The 21,603-nt window shown below is 35.8% G+C and overlaps 2 protein-coding genes across 3 annotated transcripts; one reads left to right on the forward strand and one right to left on the reverse strand.

The window, feature by feature from the left end:
• Window positions 1–2,532: 2,532 nt before the first annotated feature.
• Window positions 2,533–12,472, forward strand: cnpy1 (canopy FGF signaling regulator 1). 2 transcript variants are annotated; one of them, XM_089131263.1, is made up of 7 exons: window positions 2,533–2,608; window positions 3,004–3,043; window positions 3,879–3,979; window positions 6,489–6,604; window positions 9,950–10,159; window positions 10,854–10,950; window positions 12,014–12,472. In XM_089131263.1, exons 1-7 carry the CDS (start codon window positions 2,533–2,535, stop codon window positions 12,052–12,054), a joined length of 681 nt encoding a protein of 226 aa, XP_088987389.1. In that variant the 3' UTR covers window positions 12,055–12,472. The 2 variants fall into 2 exon arrangements, with proteins under 2 accessions (XP_088987389.1, XP_039533822.2); XM_039677888.2 differs by lacking the exons at window positions 2,533–2,608; window positions 3,004–3,043 and adding an exon at window positions 2,659–2,800 and having other exon boundaries at window positions 3,871–3,979.
• Window positions 12,473–16,782: 4,310 nt separating this feature from the next.
• en2b (engrailed homeobox 2b) lies at window positions 16,783–19,976 on the reverse strand. Its single transcript, XM_039675771.2, has 2 exons — window positions 19,183–19,976; window positions 16,783–17,462 (listed from the first exon to the last, which is right to left on the reverse strand). Exons 1-2 carry the CDS (start codon window positions 19,652–19,654, stop codon window positions 17,146–17,148), a joined length of 789 nt encoding a protein of 262 aa, XP_039531705.1. The 5' UTR covers window positions 19,655–19,976; the 3' UTR covers window positions 16,783–17,145.
• Between the last annotated feature and the right edge of the window lie 1,627 nt (window positions 19,977–21,603).

Below are 21,603 nucleotides of genomic sequence, written 5' to 3' on the forward strand. Positions count from 1 at the left end.
CTCATTAATGCAATTATCCAATCAACCAATCACATGGCAGTTGCTTCAGTGCATTTAGGTGTGTGGTCCTGGTCAAGACAATCTCCTGAACTCCAAACTGAATGTCAGAATGGGAAAGAAAGGTGATTTAAGCAATTTTGAGCGTAGCATGGTTGTTGGTGCCAGACGGGCCGGTCTGAGTATTTCACAATCTGCTCAGTTACTGGGATTTTCACGCACAACCATTTCTAGGCTTTACAAAGAATGGTGTGAAAAGGGAAAAACATCCAGTATGTGGCAGTCCTGTGGGCGAAAATGCCTTGTTGATGCTAGAGGTCAGAGGAGAATGGGCCGACTGATTCAAACTGAAAGAAGAGCAACTTTGACTGAAATAACCACTCGTTACAACCGAGGTATGCAGCAAAGCATTTGTGAAGCCACAACACACACAACCTTGAGGCGGATGGGCTACAAGCAGAAGACCCCACCGGGTACCACTCATCTCCACTACAAATAGGAAAAAGAGGCTGCAATTTGCAAGAGCTCACCAAAATTGGACAGTTGAAGACTGCAAAAATGTTGCCTGGTCTGATGAGTCTCGATTTCTGTTGAGACATTCAGATGGAATAGTCAGAATTTTGCATAAACAGAATGAGAACATGGATCCATCATGCCTTGTTACCACTGTGCAGGCTGCTGGTGGTGCTGTAATGATGTGGGGGATGTTTTCTTGGCCCACTTTAGTTCCAAATTTACATTTATTCATTTAGCTGACGCTTTTATTTCGCAAAGCGACTTAAAATTATATGTCAGAGTTCGCACGCCTCTGGAGCAACTATGGATTAATTGTCTTGCTCAGGGACACATTGTCTCGCAGTAGACTCTGGGTCTCTCACCAAAGGCATGCGTCATATCCACTGCACCATCACCACCCCTTAGTGCCAATAGGGCATCGTTAAAATGCCACGGCCTACCTGAGCATTGTTTCAGACCATGTCTATCCCTTTATGACCACCATGTACCCATCCTCTGATGGCTATGCAGGAAATTCCTCCAGCAGGCTCCTTAACACATTTTTGTGTTGTTTGTTTTGATTTTTGTTTTGGATCGTTGTCCTGATGGAAGATCCAACCATGCTCCATATAAGATTTCTAGCAGAAGGTGTCAGGTTTTGATTTTTTATCTGTTGATATTTGATAGAATCCAGAATGCCATGTATCTGAATAAGTTGTCCAGGATCTCCAGCAGAAAAAAATATGCCCACAACATTAAAGATGTTTCAAACATCTTTAATGTCAAATGTTTTTTGACATTAAAGATGTTGTGGGTAGTTGTATTATAATAAATTGTACTCATGGGGTACTTTTTATTCATGTGTGCACCAACCCCATCTAGTGTGTTTGCTGCCAAAAAGCTCTATTTTCAGTTTCATCTGACCACAGAACCCTGTGCCGTTTTTTTTTTTTTTTTTTTTTTGTTGTTGGCTTTCCGAGCCCAAGACTCAACTAATCTCTGTAATTCTCCACCTAGATCCTTGAAGAGTCTTTGGCCACTCAAACTTTCCTCCTCACCCTCTGGCAGATTTGTAACATCTTTAGTTGATTGGAAACTTCTAAAGTATTGCCCTGATGGTGGAAATGGGAATTTTCAATGCTTTAGGCTACTGTAGCTATTTTCTTGCAGTCACTTTCTATTCTGTGAAGCTCAACAATCTTTTGATGCACATCAGAACTATTCTTTGGTTTTACTCATTGTGATGGATAATTATGGGAATTTGGCCTTTGTGTTTCCTCATATTTAAACTCCTGTGAAACAAGAAGTCATGGCTGGACAATTTCATGTTCCTAGTCACCCTGGTGTGCTAAAAAAGGTATATATTAATGGGAATATACTTCAGAGATATTTTACTCCTAAAAAAATCTAGAGGTACCAATATTTGTGTTTTGGAGAAAAACATTTCTTTCATAATTTAAATTATGAAATAATTATTATGAAATATGTTTTGAATGAAATTTAAAAAAGATAAATGATGCAGATTTATTTCTTACAGCCAGTTTTGATCATATTTATCAGGGGTATGTATATAACATATACATATACTCATGTATTTTCTATAACTATAATATTCTGTAACTTCATCTATGCGACATAAGTAGCTTAACTTTAATCTTGTCTCTGTTTACCCAATAGAAAACAATATGATATTTTGAAAACAATATTTACTATTTTAACACACTGCAATTGTTAATTAACTGCAACAAATGAAGCAGTTTAGGTAGTTGTTACAAAAACAAATTATTTTACGTATTTTTTTATTTTATTTTTTGACTGAAAACCTACTTTCTTTCATGGAATTATTCACATAACTGCAGGTACTAAAAACAGATGATTCCTATATTTCCTACCCTTAGACAGTAAAATAAAGTTCCTATGCTTGATTGACAATCTGGTCGAGTGGCGTCTGGGAAGTGGGAACTTTCTCATCCGGGTATTTGAAGTGTAGGCATTCTTTGCTCTCATTGGATAAAAGTCAGAATTCTGCGATTTCATTGGATGCCGCGGCTGTCAATTCTCATTGTGACCAGCAAGGTTGCTGGTCGTGGCAGCACGACGGACCGGCACGTAGATAGTCTTTGCTTTTTGTATAGGAAGAGCGTTTGTAATTCATTTTCAGACGGATGGTTGAGCTTTTGTGTACGCTACCTCTTATTTAACGTGTACCCTAGTCGGCCTCAGTTTGTTCTTTTTTTTATGTACCAACGAAAACTTTTACCATTTACTTAACTTACCTCACTCACCTTTTGTTGTTCTTACGTCTCAGGTAAGACAGGAAACACTTCTCAACAAAAATTGACTGTTTATGATGTCTTGATATAATGAATGTAAAATGATAGGTTGGCCAAGTACGTTACCCTATCCAGTCCTTAATATGTAAGCCGTTTTAGTTCTTTATTTTTTGCTAATTTACTCTCATACATACGAAACAGGTGCACCTGTTAGAACACATGAACAGATTTTGTGCAGCTGCAAGTTTTACTCTGAGTATTCAGAGCGCACTATTAAGGTGACTCTCATTTAGACTATCCTAACTCTTTTATATGTCAGAGAGGTATATATTGTGATGAGTCACTGTTTTGGTTAGCAGCACGTTAGTTTTAAAAAGGAAATGACGTGGTTGATGGACGAAAAAAGTAGTACGCCGTCAGTTCATTCAGAATTTTTTTTTAAAAAAAAAAGATTGTAAAGTCAGCTGATTATAAAACGTCAAGACCAATATGCATAACGTTACACCTTAGAATCTATGTAAAAGGGACTTTTAAGGCTATAGCTTGAAAACATGGCATTTTAAATACTACAGTGAGGTGGAGGTGTGTGTACTTTTTCCTGGTGTTCACTATTCCAACCATTATTAAAAAGGCTTGTGTATTTTTTAGTTTTCTATTGAGCAAGATGCCACATACCTTTTCAAACCATTATTAGTCCCATTCAAAACATTTAGTTATGTTGACACTCATTGTCCTCAGAGAAACTTGTTTGTTTAAAAAGATGTGTACTCATTGTAATTGTGGCATTAGATTTGTTATCCTAGTAGACCACTGATGTTTTACGCCATGTAATATATCCCATATTTTTTCCAAACGGGCCCTCTGAAGGCCAGACACTAATTTTAATATATGCAAAGCTGATAGACCCAAACCGTTGGCTATCTTGTGTATGCCAATTTGGGTATATTTGTATAATAGCTGAGTGTTTGCTTAAAAGTTAAGTTTTCTTTTTTCCAGTTGGATATTGTAAGATTGTAAAGTACTTTCAGTACAATTGCTTAGAATGTGAGTGTCTCTATAAAATGGAATAATGCAATTTCCATTAATCCATGTTTTCCTAATTCAGGAGACCAGCATGTCACCATGGATTAATCAGATTTGCCTTCTTCTTGTGGCTGTTTTCATGTTGCCCAGTTCAACAGAGTCAAAGAAAGATGAAGCATTGTACTGTTCAGGTGAGTTAATGTTATGTGGCCTTACACACACACACACACACACACACACACACACACACACACACACACACACACAGAACACAGAGAGAGAGAGAGAGAGAGAGCGAGAGAGAGAGAGAGATTACTTGTAATGCTATAGTAGGTGATGAGTGATCTGGTCACTACAGCACATTTACCCATTTTTTTTATTTTTTCCTATAGATGTATTACACTTGCATTTGATTTCCACTCTCTTTTAAACTGTCATCACCATGTTGTTAACAGTTTTGTGGCATCAGAGCATATTTTTTACAGTCTATGCATCAGAGCAGATAAATGGGAGCATGTGCAATAAATGCTAATTTATTCAGAATCATGAAGTAGTTTGATCAAGAATTAATGGCTAGGCTAGACGTACATCTGTCTATTGTCTTACTATTTTTTACGATAATTACTTCATTCACATAATTATATTCAGCAATATTTTTTTCATAAATGGTTCTGTTCTGTCCAACCCCCACATGATTCTTATTGAGCAATTCTTCACTTAATTTATTCATGAAACCTTTGACCTTTTGGAAAGACTAATAATGGCTTGCTAAATACCAAATTTACTAAATATCTACTACTGATTTTTTTTTTTTTAAAGTTCAAAGTGAGGCCATAAACTGAACAGGGTGAAACTTATTTGTATTTCTATATAGTGCAACATGTACACAAATGTTGTTTCGTTCAGGTTTAATTTTTTTCATTGACTAGAATGCCCTGTAAACAATTAAAATCCTTCCTTATATGTTTTATCTTTTTTAAATATTTTACGGCAAACAACCACATGCTCAACGCCAACTGATTATACTTGTTTAAAAAGTATGTCTGCAAAAAAATTGCAAAAAAAAAGCCATTTTGAGATGAACTGTAATTAAGCCTGTTAAGTTAAACTTTCAGTAAGTAGAGCAGTTTTTATTCATGTTTGACCTACGTTACACCACTTGTATAATATCTTGCATAATATCTGCTGCATGAAGTTAAATGTATTGACCAAAATCATAATTAGTAGTACTATTGATTTCCTTTATCTCATCTCGGAAAAATTAATTTAAAATTGTATAATGATTTTAGTGCGTTTGTCAGCTAGACTTAGATATAATCAAAGTACTTGGAGTGAGCTCTAATTAATAAATTTATATTGTTTTAAATTGGAGTAGATCAAGTTTACTTTTTTTAAATAGCCCATACTTTTGAAACTTTCATAATGTGTTAATTACAAAATGTATGTGTATGTTTTATCACAACTTGCAGCATTATTTACTTTATTAGCTGTGTTTTGGTTTCATAAATTACTTGTAATTTTTCAAAACAATAAAACTCAACATAAGTGTTGTCGCATTTAAGGGCTACATTTTATTATCGTTTTTTGCAAGTTTCAGTTGATTGTTCCAAGCTAATTTAGATTATAGTTGTAATTACTTGATATTATGAATATTATCTTCAGTACAAGTCTTTAGTCAATGGATGTTCTTTCCACAAATTAATGTGATACTATTTGAAACAGTTATTTTTTATATTACAAAAAAATTATAAATGCGTTTTTCAACCTAAACCGTTGTTCTAAATTTAGTCAAGCAAATATGTCTAATTGGTTTATTTTGTTGACTAATTTTCAGATTAATCATAAATATAAATGTCATATGGAAATCTTTTGAAAGGCCAACATGAAACCAACACTGAAACAATCTATATCTACTGTCTTGTATGTGAATAGATTTCATTTCTTACTTTCAGAGGATTCCGAAGTTAATTTGTTTGGTAAATGTACAATTTAGATGTTTATTCCATTCTGGTCACATGGAAGACTCTTTCAAAAGCCCTGCTGGTTTATAATATAAAATTTTACTTGCATTGCGAAATAAAACTTGTGCTAAAACCAAGCTTTTTTTGGAAAGTCAAGGGGTGCAAAGCTTGGCTCAGATAAAGCCTACTTTAAGCTCCGCCCAGATTTAACAGTTGCCATGGAAATATGGCAAGCATGACTAAGCACCAGCTAACTCAAGATTTTACCAGAAGCATAGCTAGTGCATTTTTTTTTTCGTCATTGCTATTTTTTCCATTAAAAAAAGTGTACGCAGGTAAACAATTAATAAAAAATGTACAATCCATTGATAAAAAAATTTATTCTAGTTCAGATTATTTAAATACTAGCCATGATTAAAGACCCAAGTTCATTAATTGTACAAGTAGGTGTCCAACATAAAAAAGAAGCATAGTAATGTATAAATACTGCTTTAAAATTGTGATTTAGACATTTTTTGCAGTGCGTATACAAAGTTTCAATTATAAAAAGTTAAGGGTCATCCCTGCTAAAAATATTTTTACTCTATTTTTCCAATATACGAGATATTGTCTTAGTTTTCTTAGTTAAAAAAAAAATTACAGGCATATTTTTTTTAATTCGTATCTTTTTTTTTTTTGTCTACCATTGAGGTTTAAATGATCATGTAATGATTGTAATGATTTTTTTTTTCTTTTCTAGCCTGTGTGGCGATTGCAGAGGAACTCAACTATTCAATCAGCCAAACTGATCCAAAAAAGATGATTCATGTTGGTGGATTCAGACTTAAACCCGACGGAAGTCTTACAGACAAAAAGGTGTGATTCAGTGTTAATTGCTCACAACCAATGTTGAATCCACTTTCGAAGGGAACTCGTTTTTCTGATAGAAATTTCAGTGCTTGCGAAGCAACAAGAGAATGGTGTCAAAGTTGTTGAAACATTTAGTATCAGTCACTGTGCCTGATGAAGGCACAAATGAAAGAGACAAGCCCAGTCGTTATTCAGCATGCAAATAGATTTAAGAAGACCGATCACCTTATCTGTATGTAAATATTATCATGCCGGAGACATTTTAAAATCGATAAGGCGATAAAATCAGTAATTTTCTGAAGTATAAAGTTTAGAAAATCCTAAATAAATTACAAAAATAGTTATTACAATTATCAACAAAACAACTTTTAATGTTGTCTAAATCAGTTACTTAGAGTAATGCTTATGGTAGGTTTTTTTCTTTTTTTTAAAGAGCAACCTTTGTTCTTGCTCAAGAGCACAACATTGATAGTGATAAATTGTGAAAAGTTTTAACTGTCCTTAGACTAGTGCTTGTATCCTTCCAGTTAGTGCCCCAGTTTTACAGTCTTCACCACCACTACATTTATTATGAGCTATTTTTATTAAAAACACTAACACATTTTTCCTTAAGTACTTAATTGTATTTATGTTCGAGATTTGTGTATTTATTTAGTGCTTAGTTGCCTTCCTTAGCTCTTTAATATTTCCTGGTGTTTAAAAGCTTGTTTTGTTTACTTGAGTAAAGGGAGCCATTTTCACTGTTTCCTTCTCAACAGTGGTGTCAATATGTAAAGGTCAGACCCAATGAACTCTAAGCCCTGACCCCTGGTATCCAGGGACTGTCATTAGGTCCCTGACTCTACTATTGATTAGGGGTTAATCCCTTTTTGATTGTAACTGCTGCCTAATAACAAGTGTTTGTTCAGTTCTGACTTTTCCCCTCACCTCTCAGGCTATTTCAACTGGGTAAAATGTTTGTGAGCCTGTATAATGTGAAACGTTAACGCAAGTAATGCTCAGCCCCCAATTGATGATAGAACATCATCAAGCCTGAATTTTAATATGGGTTTATGTACACTGTCTAGGTAAAAACAAAAACTAACATGCAGGTATTGTTAGGGATTAGAAAGAAAACCTGTTAAAAATTTTGTCTTGCTTCAGTGCAGTTGAAACAGTTGATTAATGAGGAACTTCATTTTTTTTCATGCATCTGTCTTTTTTCTTAATTTGTCATTTATCAGCTCATTGAGGTGAAGTCAGGAATTTGGGTTTTAATTGCTTATTATGGTTTTAAATTGCTGTTTAGGGAGCTGAAACATCATGATTTTGGTCAATATCAAGTGGAAAGCTAAGGCTGAGATTCTAGAACCGTTTACCCATATTTAACGAGTCCAAAGAAACCCTTAACTGCTGCTGTAAACCAGTGATGAATGTAAAGAGTGAAACAGTTTTGCACACATGTCCATACCAAGTTAAACGTCAAGCATGTATCCTTATCGCGCGTAACCACCATGAGGTGCCGGGAAATGAAGAACGATCCTTGTCGACCTCTTCCATCTGACTGCTTTGGTCTTTGGTTCAAGAGTATCCCATCTCTCTTCAATAATAAGGAAGCAAAGCAGAAGCAGTGTAGCAGAACTCGCTCACTGTTCCCTGAGAGTGGCTTCACTTAAAAATAAATGCTAATTAAAGCTCCCCAAATCCCTCCCTGTTTCTCCTTTCATACTTGGCTTGGTCCACTTGCCCAGAAGCTGAAGGTGAACCCCTGCGATGCGCCCCCATGTTTTTAGCAGACTCACTAAAGAAAACCTTCGACCGCTTTTGCTAAAAGGTCAATTTATGTATCCATAAGGACGAAAACCTTTGATTGGGTCCTATATCTAATCTGTATGCTTTTTTGTGTGTGCATTTTTAGAGTTTTTAACAACAACAAAAAAAAAATTAGGGAATTAATGCAGCAAAATGCCCTCTGTCCTAATACTACAATGATGCCTGGCTCTCCAATAGGAATTCAGTGAAGGATGGCATCCCTGAGAAGCCTTTTCTCTGCCTGGGCCGCCTAGCCCCCCCTCTCTTTATTCCTACAGAAATTCTTTATTGACAGCTTCTATTCAAACCCTTCAGACTGTTACGGGGAGGAATTTAATTCCCCACCATTTTCAGGATTGCGTGATAAGAACTCGGCAGAGGATGCGTCACACAAGCCATCCTCTGCTAGATCCAAAGGCAAGTTTTTTTTTTTATTGCTTTTGGACTTTTGTGCATGAAAGAATCTCTCTTATTGTTCTCTGGTGGTTAGCCTAAAGTTTAATGAGTTGAATTTAAAAGTGTAATTGGTGTAGATCTCAGATATTATAATCCATCCATTTTTATGCCGAGGATGACATTTAACCCCGAGCATTATTAAACAATGTGGTTGTGTAGTCCTGGTGAACAATATTTAATTTTTTCATGATCCTGCACCGATAGTCAAGCGATCGGCTCCTTCGTTCAAGGATTTTTGCACCCGTAGTCGTTCATAAATTGTCTTATCTTGCGGTCAATCCATCTGCATTCAGCTTTTTAATTAAAAAGATGGGGGATGTGTGGATAGGTTGCTGTCCTTCCATGGGACCTTTTATCTTATTTGTGACCAGATGGCAGCGAGCCACGGAAGCCTCTTTATGTCACCGAGCCTCACAAGAGTGGAGGGGGTAGAGACGCCCTCATAATGTAATCGGTGAGACCGGAAGGGTCCATACTGTGTCTGAAAGGGGACAATGGGGTCAGGGATATATCTACATCGCAAGAAAATCCAGCTCATCTGCAACCTGTCCTCTTTCCAATAACCCCCTCGCCCCCCAACCCCGCCAGCCTTTGACTGGCCTGACAAGGAAGACTTCCTGCTTTGATCATTGGAGGGTGGAAGAGATGAGCTGCCCAAGAGAACCAAAGGATGGGACTCCACTGTTTACCCTGCACTTGGCTGCTGTTGACAACTCCCCTCCCCACTGCTTACCCCCCGCTCTCCAGCCCTTTCACTTTCTCCGCCCCCCGTCACCCTTTCCCCTTTCTCCTTCCGGGGGAGGCCAAAGGGGCGGGAGCAGGGTGCACCTTGACCTGTCTAGACACCACAGTGTGTTTTTGTTCTGTTGCCAAGGCAAGGGGATCTACTTTTGCAACTTTGGAGATACAGGTTAAAAGTCAGCGTCGTGGCACAGGGGATGTGTTTAAATGGGAACGGAAGGAAAAGGTCATCTAAGTGACCTAAGTGCCCTGTTTTTTTTTTAAGATTTTTTTTATTGTTGTTTAAAAAGAAAGAAAGGGGGATTTAATAACTTAGCCAGCATTTCCTTCTTTTTTTATTATTCTGAAATCTTTTTCCGATAGGTTCCTCTTGCTAGGTCCGAAACTCACTTAACTGAACTACTGGAGGAAGTTTGCAATAGCATGAGCGATTATGCTCTCTATGAGGACCCGGACACCAAAGAGAAGAGTTACAAGAGATTTGCACCCAGAGGAAATGATGCCGGGAATTTTCCGGATTTCAAAAATTTTAAGTTTGATGGTCCAGAGAGTTCCAGTGCCTTGAAGTTTGCTGTGAGTATCAATTTTATATATTTTTCATTGTAAAGATTTGTAGTTATATTTTATATATATATATATATATATATATATATATATATATATATATATATATAAAGTAGAAGTTTCCCAGTTCATCATACAATTTCCATGAAATTTATTACGTTAACATTGTTTTTTTTTTTTCCTATAACAGTTATAAATCATATTTTATTAAACGGGTTTTCTTTTCTGAAAACCCTTTGAAAACTTAACGTATTGCATGATCATTGATATCTGTCTTATTCCTAAACAAAAGACATGGACTCATATATATATATATATATATATATATTTATATTTACTTTCTTCTTTCTTGTTATATTTGCTGTTAATTCTTTTTTTTTTTTTTTTATTAAATGCAAATGATCAAGGTCTATAGGACATGCGTACTGTAACCTTTAATTTTGGACTTTAATTTAATTTTTTATTTACAAGATGACTGGAATTATAGGCCAGAGTAAAATTACTTCATGCCATTTGCCTGCAAGTTACCTCGTGAATCGTGATTCGTGAACCGTCCAAGATGGCAGACTTGCTAACACTATAGCACTAAAGATGGCTGCTCATTACGGTGTTCATTTATTTTTACTGTTGTGAATGATTTCTGCTTATTTTCTGTCAACATGCTCATAGAATTCTAACTATATTTTTGAAATGTATATTGCAGTGTGAAAGCATTGTGGAAGAGTTGGAAGATGATATCATCTCCCTCTTTGCCAGTGAGACAGACCGTGTGGCTAAGACATTGTGCATTGAAGTATCAGGTATTTATGTATGATGTGATACACCTTCTTTCGTTCACTATTAAGCATATAGTAAACCTGAACCATAGTGTTGACTTGATTTGCATTGTGCATTGTTTTCCAGATTTTGCTTTAGACTTTTAATGCATTTCTGCATGCAAATATTAATGCAGTGTGTACAATTTTTTTATTTTTTTATTTTTCCTGGTGTGCTTGACATCAAACCTTTTTTTGTTTGTTTATTTAAACTATTATTTTACAATTTTTTTTTTTTTTTTTTTTGTATTTTATCTTTAAACTTCTAACCCTATGATGTATATCATCTACATGTAGCCTTTTCCACATTATGCCTTAGACAATACTCAGTGATTTCCTTTTAAAATCTGCAATTCACAAACTTCGAGAATTGCATTTTAGTTTCCTTAATAACAAAAATCTGCAAGTACTGAGAGTCTTAGTGGAATAGTGAAAACACATATTCTGCTAGAATTAAACTAAATTTAGAAAGCGATTTTCTGTAGCTATCTGAAATATCACTATTATTCCTAGTTAAAGAATGGGAAAATAAACAGAAATTGATGTTACATTTATATGCACTATGCTAAATGTTAATTTTCGTAGCTCAGCTGATTCTTCCTTCAATGCACTTAGTATTTATTTAATTTAAATGTAATTCATAATTTGTAGATGCTCTTTGTAGATAAAAATAATTATTTTTGCACCTTATTTAAATCTTAATGTAAGATTTAAAGTCTTAAATCTTAATGAGTAATGTTGATCTGGTTATGCAAGTAGTTTTATAAGAATAAGAAATTATCAAACAAATACTTTTTTGTGTGTGTAAGAGACACTATATTTTGGGGATATTTGTTCCCTGAATTGACCAAAATCTCCAACAAAAATAAATAAATAAGTAAATGCAGAAGGTTTTGTTTGATGGGTAGGGTATATACGGGGATAGAATATACAGTTTGAACAGTATAAAAACATAATGCCTATGTAATGTCCCCATTTAGACAGCTATGTGTAAGTGTGTGTGTAATTGCTTCAGTAATTTTATGCCTTGTTCTCTTTTCATATCCAGGTCACTGTAAGAGCTCTGTTTTTCAGCACAGTGAACTTTAGTTTCACATCAGTGTCTGCTGAACTCCAAAACACGGACCAAAAATGGAGACATCAAATATTTTCCTAAAGTAGGCTTTTGTTTTTTTGTTTAGTTTTTTTATTACTAAATTTGATGAAAACAATAATTTTATATTAGTATTATAAATGAAAAATCTATTACAAATGAATGAGTTTTCACTGCTGAGTAATGGACACACTTTTATATATGCATACCACATATAAATGTATATGTGTGTGTGAAAACTAAATTGATGTTAAACGATTGCCTGCTAATGGCATGCAATTTATGTTCAATTCCATTATCAGTTATTTTTAACCTATGTAGTTTTGGTGGACTTGAAATGGCAATCAATGTGGTGTTATGGTGTAATTTATGATGGCTTCATTCTTGATAAAAGTAAATAAAATGTTTCAAATACAGTGTTGAAATGAGTCATTTGTTTTTATACTTTTGCACATTTTCCCTAATTTAGAATAATTTGTCTGAAGAACTGTTAACTGGCAGGTTAGGTGTGACGGCAAACCCATAGGCTTTATCATCCCAAATCATTTCACAGCACAGTCTGCTTGTTTAGTTCTGATGTCCCATGTCTGTCCAAGTCGGGCTTTTGAACATGGCCGCTGGGTAAGTATGATGGCATGCCTTTCGCACCCTTCCCTCACAGCTCCCTCCATGCAGAACTACGCATGCGCCACCATGGCAGCAGCACAGGGGCAGGTCCTGTTTTGGGAGAGTAAAGGAGCAAGAGACGCCATGATTGCTTAGCTCTGTGAGTAGTCTGGATATGGGTGTCAGCCAAATCACTGAGGGGGAAAATGACAATACTCACTGTTTTCTCTGATAATGTTGCATTGTTTAACTCAAGTCAGCCCCCTGTGCATAGTCGTAAAATTATAGATATCACAAGGAAATGTTTAGGAATCTACAATGATTCCGCTTTCTTTTGGGAAATCTAATACTTGGCTGTTTTATATTTGATCAGTTTATGTAAATGATTAAATAATGTAATTGTACTGTTTTCTGCAATTTACAAACTAATCTGTAATTCTTTTTTTTTTTTTTAGCAAAATCAGTCCATTTTTAATCAGCCTAGATTTAATAATCTTAAGAAAAGAACTTTTTTGAAAACCAAAGAATATAATTTATAAATTATATTTAAATTTTCTATATTTTAAATATATATTTGTATTTATTTATATTTTTTGGCAAGTAATCTTGGGCTTAAATGGCTAAAAAGCTATAATTTTTTTTTTTTTTTAAAGGTTTTTGGTCCCAGAAATGCTCGATCAGCTAATGAAATTTATAAAGAACGCCATCAAAGTTCAGAGTTGAATTTTGCTGTTCTTGGAAGATTTGATTTTTTTTTTTTTTTCAGAACATTTGTTTTTGTTTTTCTTTTTTTTTTTATGCTAAACTTAAATTTGATGTGTATGTAACTGGCCCCCTTCAGGAAACTGCTTTCTTTTTAAAAAGTTGGTTGTGACCATACAAAGTAGCTTACTTCAATTGTGTTTATCCAGTTGTGTGTTGTGCTTTGAGCTTAAGTTTGACTGATCAAGTGTTACTTGGTGCAGTGGGCTATGACTCCAAACAAAGGGAACTGGACAAGTAAACATCAATTTCCCATGCAATCAAAATGCTGCCCTAGACATCCTCACCGAAAGCAATGCTGTTTTTTTTTTTGCTGATCACATCAACTGGATGATTAACCATTTTGTAAAATTACCCTCAAGTCAGTCAGAATGGACCAGAAGTTCTACACATTGAAAAAAAATGTAAGTGAAATTTGATCTCTCCCTTAAATTCGCTATAAAGTTCAACCGCTGAGCTGTGGCGTTAACTTGTATTCTAACAAGATTAAAATATATTTGTCCTGGAGATTAGCATACTTAAATCCTTTTTTGCTTTTTCTGAACTGGCAGTGTGCTTTGATCTGTGTTGCGTGGCAAGAGCCTGGCTTTGGCTTGGCCATCCGAGTGCCAAGTGTGAAATTGGCCTGATGTCATCCCCATTCTTCACCCTCTACATCTTTCACTGCCTTAATTATATTTCCGCCACAAAGCCCCAGCTCTTCATTGCATATTCAAGTTTGACTAGGATGCATTCAAAATCTATAGATATATGACTCCTTTGGAATAGGGACAAGATAGGCTTTTCTGTGATACACAGACCAGTGAGATCAGCCGCACTGGTCTGTGTTGTTTTTGTTTTCTTAAAGAGTGACTGGCCTCAGGAACCCAAGCCATTCAGACTTTGGAAAGACCAGTTTTAGGGAGAGGAAAATTGTGTGTGTATGTGTGTCAAAGACAAATCTTCGAAGAAGTAATAGCCTATCCATAGCAGGGCCTCTGAGGTTCTGCTATATCTATTGGGAGCTGGGATGGACATCAAACTTGTAAGCCGGCCTGTTGAACTTCATATTATATCTGCCCAGACAAGCTGCCAAAAGTTGATGGTATGACTTTTTGGACAAAACAGCTTGAGGAAGGGTGAGATCCTGAGATTTTCCTGCATCCTATGCAGAGCTGGATGTGAGATGATCTAATCTCCTCACACCATTTCATCTCAACTTGGGTTGCAGAAACGTTCTGTTGGTGTTTGAAATGAAACCAATTAATGCGATGCCTTTAAGAAATATCCGTGCAGAATTCAGAGGTGATGAAATGTAGGCGAAGTGAAACGAGCCACCTGCAGCTGTGACAGGAGGCGTTGACCTTCAACGGGGTCTCCCGGCCACAGACTTTATTCAGGAGCCTCGCTGCGCGTCTGAGCGGCAACTGCCTCTTTCTTCCCAGTGAGGCTCATCAAGACAGTGGCCGTTGGGCGTTACTTCCACATACAAGCTTGGCAAGAATAGAAATGCAGATGAGATTCTCTGGCATTGATGAACAGGTCAATGCTGGGAATGGTTCTCAGAGATAGCTCGCCTTTTGTGTAGGACTTTTTCACTAATACGACTTTTCTTGAAATGTTTTCGTGACATCAGGTAGCCGTTTCTTGTTTACAAACGCAACCAAAGAAAACCCGTGCTTTATTTGCAGAGGCCTAAGAGTTATCTTCGAAGTTTTTTTTTCTGTCTGAATAGTTAGCCTATGCTTTTTTTTTTTTTTTTTTTTTTGATATTTTAATAGGCTACTTTTATAAATTTTATGAGTGAAATTACATGCATTTGAACTCCCCATTGTCGACATTTGTACTAAAGTTGAGTTTAGTCTACAGTTTAGATATTTTGCTGCAACTTAACAAGATGGGGCTAAACCAGCTGTGTATCATGTCCCATAATAAGCTATATCAACAAGTTTTGCGGCTCTTAGCTATATGCCTTGCTTGAGTTACACAAACTTTATAGGCTATCATCATACGAACTTTTATTTATTTGTTTGGTTTTAGCCTATAATTTTGCAAACTTTTAATAAGTTAATTGCAAAAAGTTTTCATCGTTTACTTTTCTAAAATGTTGTAGGCTACCGATAGCATTATCGTGTAGGACACGCAGTTAAGTTGTTCCTTCGTGAATTTTATTCGTGCTTGTGCAGAGAGATTCAAACATGATTGGGGAATCAAGGACACCTCTTGGTTGAAGCCTAAAGGTATAATCATTGTTGCATCCCACTGTGGGCTTTACTATGTCTATTTTACCTATTTTAGTTTGGTAAAGAACTTCGTGCTCTATATGCCCCGCCTACTTTTAGCATCTGAGTTTTATATGGTGAAAAGTAGTACAAATCAAAATTTAAAGTGAAATTTATGCTTTTGGTCATTAATGTAATCTAGGCCTGGTACTTTTCATCTTTTCAGATATTTATTAATTTTTAAAAACATTTATAAACTTCAACAATAAGTCCAGTTCTCGTTTAAAACTCTTAACACAAATAAACGATGTAGGCATAGGCCTACCAATAATCTAGTAATGCTACGCTAAATATTATAATTGATATAAAATAAAGATGGAAAAAAATAATGAAATGGTCTGTTTACTTTTAATACATAGGGCCTACTGCAGATTATTTATCTTTTATAGGTTTAAAATGTTTCTTGCACTCGTGTTTTGCTAAAGTTCATTATCTTCTTTTTTTCTAAATCTTAATTTACAAAATGTTATTGAAATGTATTGTGGAGGCTGATGATACTCCTTCGTTTTCACAGTATGTAAAAAAAAAAAAAACAAGTAAAATGATAAAAAGGGGGAAAAGATAGTTGCAGACTTTCTTGATATATTCACCGCTGTCAACATTTTAAATGGTAATATTCAACTTATTTTACTTGGGAGTTTATTTTTATTTTTGAGCCAAGTAATGATTATAATTTCATGTGAAGCTTAAAATAAAAATAAAAGTCAGGGATGCTCCACCAAACGAAAAACTTGCCGGATATCCATTTAGAAAAAGAATATGAGAGAACTTTTATTGAACATTCCCAGCTAAATAAACAGACAGCAAATTAAATCAAGTACTTGGATTAGAAGTAGTTTTGAGGTTTGCTGATTCATATGCATTCAGACGACTGATCTATTTCCTGAAAATGTGAGGACATTTTGTGAACCATCCTTGACGGATATATTTTAGAGCATATATCTTTTAAATAGGCTACAATATACTGAATTATTTTAAGCATGAAATTATGTTATGCAATGTTGTCTTATGTCATAACAACTCAAGTAAAAGTAAAACATTCATCCAGGACTAATAAAATTATACATGGAAACAAACATCTAGATCAGATAAAACTTTTTTTTTCTTTTTTTACATTTATTTTAAATCACAGTTGCCTGAATGCAGCAGGAAAAAATCTTTGGACTTCAGCATGGATTAAACACGGTCACATGTGGCTCAACGTCAAGTGTCAATCAAATCGCTCCCCTTTTTTAAATAAAGAAGCGTCCTTTTCCTTGCGCTATCTGAAGTTTCAGTCCGTGTACAGCAGTGATATTAATTGAAAAGGGTTTACACCACCGTACACAAAGTATATACATATAATATTGCAGAATCATATGATCTCATACATATAGTTTTCATTCGTTTAATGCTGGTATTTTTGTACACTGGCCCTTGTTTAGAATTATTGCATTTTAAGATGTCCTGTCCTTCACGTTAATCGCTGTCTGATTTGTCGTCCTTTGCATGTGTTGCGTGATTGTATAGTCCTTGTGCCATCAGGTGTAATGCAAGTGTGTTTTTGCTCCCCGTGGCTTTTTTAATCTTCGCTCTTTTGTTCTGAAACCAGATTTTGATTTGAGACTCGTTGAGTCCGAGTTCCTGGGCCAAAGCTTGCCTCCTTTGCTCCGTCAAGTAACGGTTATTCTGGAATTCATTCTTGAGTCTCTGGAGTTGCTCCGCTGTGAATGCTGTTCTTGGACGCTTGTCTTCCTTGGATGGATTTTTCTTCTTTGGTTTGCGGGATCTTGGTCCTGCATTTCAGAATATAATGAAAGAGATTGCGTTTTGATCAGGCCGTAAAATGCACATATTAATGTTGTATTATATTAGCCTAAAAATTGGCTACAATAATAAATAATGTTGTCTAATATAAAGTTACTTAATGGGAGGAAGTATAGCCCATTCTTTCAGATCGAATGTTTCAAAGAGTCTGCTCTAATTTTACTATGGGAGCATGGTGTAGTGGTGAGGGTGGGGGTGACTGCCAGAAAAGGAGGGGTGAAAGAGGCTTTTCCCTCTCTCTGTTGCCATAGGAACTACGTTTATAAGAGAACGTTTTTAAACTTGCTCTAAGAGTAGCACATTTCGTTAAATGCTGGTAGCTTTCCCTCTCCATATTCATTTTTTTCTTAATTATTGGATAAGCTACTCCAATACACCCGCCTTCCGCGTATCATGAATGCTGACAATAGATTGATCTGATATGAGCCCTTGCTCGTAGCCTATTTTGTGCACATTTTCTTTAGCTTAAGCTGATTTCTATAGCGTATATTTTGACTGCCATGATATAATATTAATCTTTTCACGTTGTGTGATCGAAAATCCATTTCGCATAAACGTAGGCTGCACTCTCGACATGACTGTTAGACTACACCAAGTTAGTGTGACCTGTCCAACTAATAGGCAATGAGTCGGTTTCGTTGTCTAAAAACTTTGGTCAAATTGTGTTTCCGGACTGCATATTTGAAATGTTTTAAGATTATTCGTCAAAGATTATTGGAGAACATAAGCCTATTAATCAGAATTTTCGCCTTGACAACTTGCGTTGCTACTTTTTCTGAAGGCCGTTTTGTGCGCCATTTGAACTTCATTTGAAATTAGTTGATCAAAAAGAGATTTTTTTTATTAATATTGTCTAAAATCATACGGCATTTTGATCTATCTTGTACCGGTTAATGCTGTAATAATTGGCCACAAAGGCTATATATTTATTTCAGGAGCTAGTTATGAAGAGATCTGATGTAGCATTTAGCTTCCGTGGTGCGTCCAACTCCATTGTCAAAAATATGCTAATTAAATATCAACAAAGACATCGAAGTAACAATGGCACAAAACTACCCGTTACATTTCAAAAATAATTATTAATAAATAGAGGCAAAAATGTAGCAAAACTACCAATCTTAATATTGTATTATTTTATTAAGCCTCTTTCTCCCTTTTAAGTCAAACATAAACGAATGGCTATATTGCACCATGAAACTAACATAGCCTAGTTGTTTTTAGGGTTTTAAACTGATTACATAAAACTATGCCTCTAAAATAATACATAATTATAATCAAAGTTCGGATGATATTTACGGTGAAAAAAGCCTATATGGGCTAGGCTAATAGTAATAAAATAAAATAGCTGTACACACATGTATTTAGCAAATATTTTGTGTATTTAAAATGCAAATATTCGATTTTAAATCATATAATAAAAATGTGGTTATTCCTGTTAATTTTAAAGAGAATGGATTCCACAAAATAGATCTCCCTGACTCTTGGCGGGCCGTTTCGCATATAGCATAAAGAACATTTCCTCTTCCTTTGCCCCATTTCTAATCTACAAAATGTCTAATAGTTTACAAACATAACTTTTTTATTGTTATTTGTTCACTTTCAAGCCAAACAGAGGCGCACTTTCTGAGTAGGCTACAAAAAAACTTTGAACAAAAAAATAATAATAATAATAATAAAATAAAATCTTACCTGATGAAGGTCTGTCTGAATATCTTGTGCAATATACCCAAGCAGGCCAAAGCATTGGTTTGTTCGTCTGCCCAGCGTTACTTTGGGAGCAATCCGAATCTGAGCTTAAACATTGATCTCCAGTCTCTGCACGGGCTTTCAGAGATGCGTCTGCAGTAATATCAGTTTTTTTAGACGCGCTTACTTGGTGAGGGCTCGAGGTTCCTTCCCCGGACACCGGAGCTCCTACCTGTCTTGATCCGGGAGCCGATGGACAACGGTTCTCTCTTTCAACTAAATTAATTTCGTCGCGTCTGGTTCCTTCTTTCCTGCGACCAAAGTCTGGTCTTAAAATGTTGTCGATGTAAAAGTTGGTGATTCTGTGAGGGAGTAGGTTTCCAGGAGCCTGCAACAGGGGTAGAATAGCCCTATTGGACTCATCGCCCGAATCCTGGCGCTCCACATCTCTGTTGCTATGATCATTTTCTTCCATAGTGAAACTATCCAAATGTTCTTTTTAACCCCTTTCTCTCTCGCGCGCACACACGCGAATGTTTGTGTTCCAGTTAGTCTATATTTTCCTTATTATTTTTGTCTCACTACAAAGAGAAACAAACAGGAAAAAAGGACAAATCCTTTTTTTCCGATTCTTTTGTCGGTTAAATACGACGAAACCGCCTTGTGTGCGTAGAACGAAAAAACATAGTTTTAAAAATTAATTCCACAGTGTGCCCCTTGCAGTTGTCTTTATATCTACTTTATAAAATATACAGGCAAATTTAATCTATGCAGTATCAAAGCAGTAGACCTGCTCTAGTAAACAAGGAAACGCAAACTGGCTCTGGAATACTTTCACTACGGATTTTTGTTCTTATTTTTAATACGAGTCCCCCCGGGTGACGTCGTAGTCCGGTATCCTAGACACGTGCCTTTGGCCAATAAATGGAGCGAAATTTTATCACATGACCCAGTGACTCTCGAGTAAATGACAGCATCCAACCTCGCCTTATTCTCAGTACTTAAAGCGATAGTAGCTATTGCCCAGAAGTGTTCAGCATTCCAATATTTTGTATTTTTAAACCACTAGGCGAACAACGAATTATTTGACAAACACATTTATTTGCCTGTGTGTGAAATCGCTATCTTTTCTTTTTTTTTTTTTGAGCAGTCTCTAAACTATCGTTTAGATCGCACTGGGGGAGGGGTGTGTTCAGTTTACACGTAATTCTGTGGTAGTAGGTCACAGTCTGTCCAATTTCATAATTTCGTCCACATTATCCTACAGTAGTAAATTGCTGTGCAATTGCGGTTAAATCAGAAACCTAGCCTATGTAAGTAGCCTACCTATAACTGTGTATTTAAGTCCTCATAATGAAAAATTAATTGGCCTACGCACGTATAGCACCCTTCATCACTCACAAAAAAATGTTTTGATTTACCGTCCGTTTATTTCATCAGAAGTAAATGATGAAAACATGTCTCGTTTTCAATAGCCTAAAACAAACCGCCATCATTTGAAATGTTAGTAGATGGGCTATGCAATGTCCCTATGGTCTGGCGTATTGTGTGTTAATGTTCTTGTATATTTTAAACAGGGTTTGCCATTCGTGTCCAAAATATTGCATTAAATCAATCGGTTTATTTCATCTGTTTCGTGGAACATAATGAGGAAAAGCAATTCACTCCAGTAGTTTTAAATAGGATAAATAGCTGTGGCGCTTTAAAAGAAACCAGCGAAGCAAACCAGTGATCTTTGGAGCGTGCGTGGCGTCCTGGAGCGTCAAAATAAAACCAGCGACCACTTTGGAAGTGAGCTTATTGGGAAGTTCCAGGACCGGTTTTTGGCCTTGTTGAAAATCAAATTTACTAACAAAAAGTGGACGCATGGCTCTCATTGTGGTATTTAGCAAAGATAGCCTGGAGCTAACGTAGCCTCACTCTCGTGCTCACCTTTTCCTTTCATCCCTGGGAAATTGTGGACTAGCTTTTCATTTTCATTTTTGACTTTACAGAGGGATCCTCGGCTTTATTTAATCGCAGTTAGTTTTGATAAATCTATCTCAAATCCATAGGCCTGCACTGTTTAATGTATAGGCTACAGACAGTTTACATGATATAATCATTCATCTGAAAAGATTTAAAAACATGAATGCAACACGAAGTTTTTGAATGGAAAACTTTCAGAATACTTCTTTAGAATCGTGTATGCGAAGTTGCTGTCTGACATGGTGTGACGTCTGAATGTTAGGTGTTCGATCACGGTAAGCATCTGTGTGCTCATCATCAATTGGCCACAAAAGAGCATGTTTTACAATAAAAGTTACTTTTAGTTGATGCATAACACTTAAAGATCAAAAGTGTAGCCTTTCATTTCTGGGTATAGGCCTTTGTGTAGGCTACAGTGAATGAATGAATAGATATTGCGCTCATTTTGCTTAGCCC

Source organism: Pimephales promelas, chromosome 5, assembly GCF_988280905.1.
Source record: "Pimephales promelas chromosome 5, fPimPro1.hap1.1, whole genome shotgun sequence".
NCBI lineage: Eukaryota > Metazoa > Chordata > Actinopteri > Cypriniformes > Leuciscidae > Pimephales > Pimephales promelas.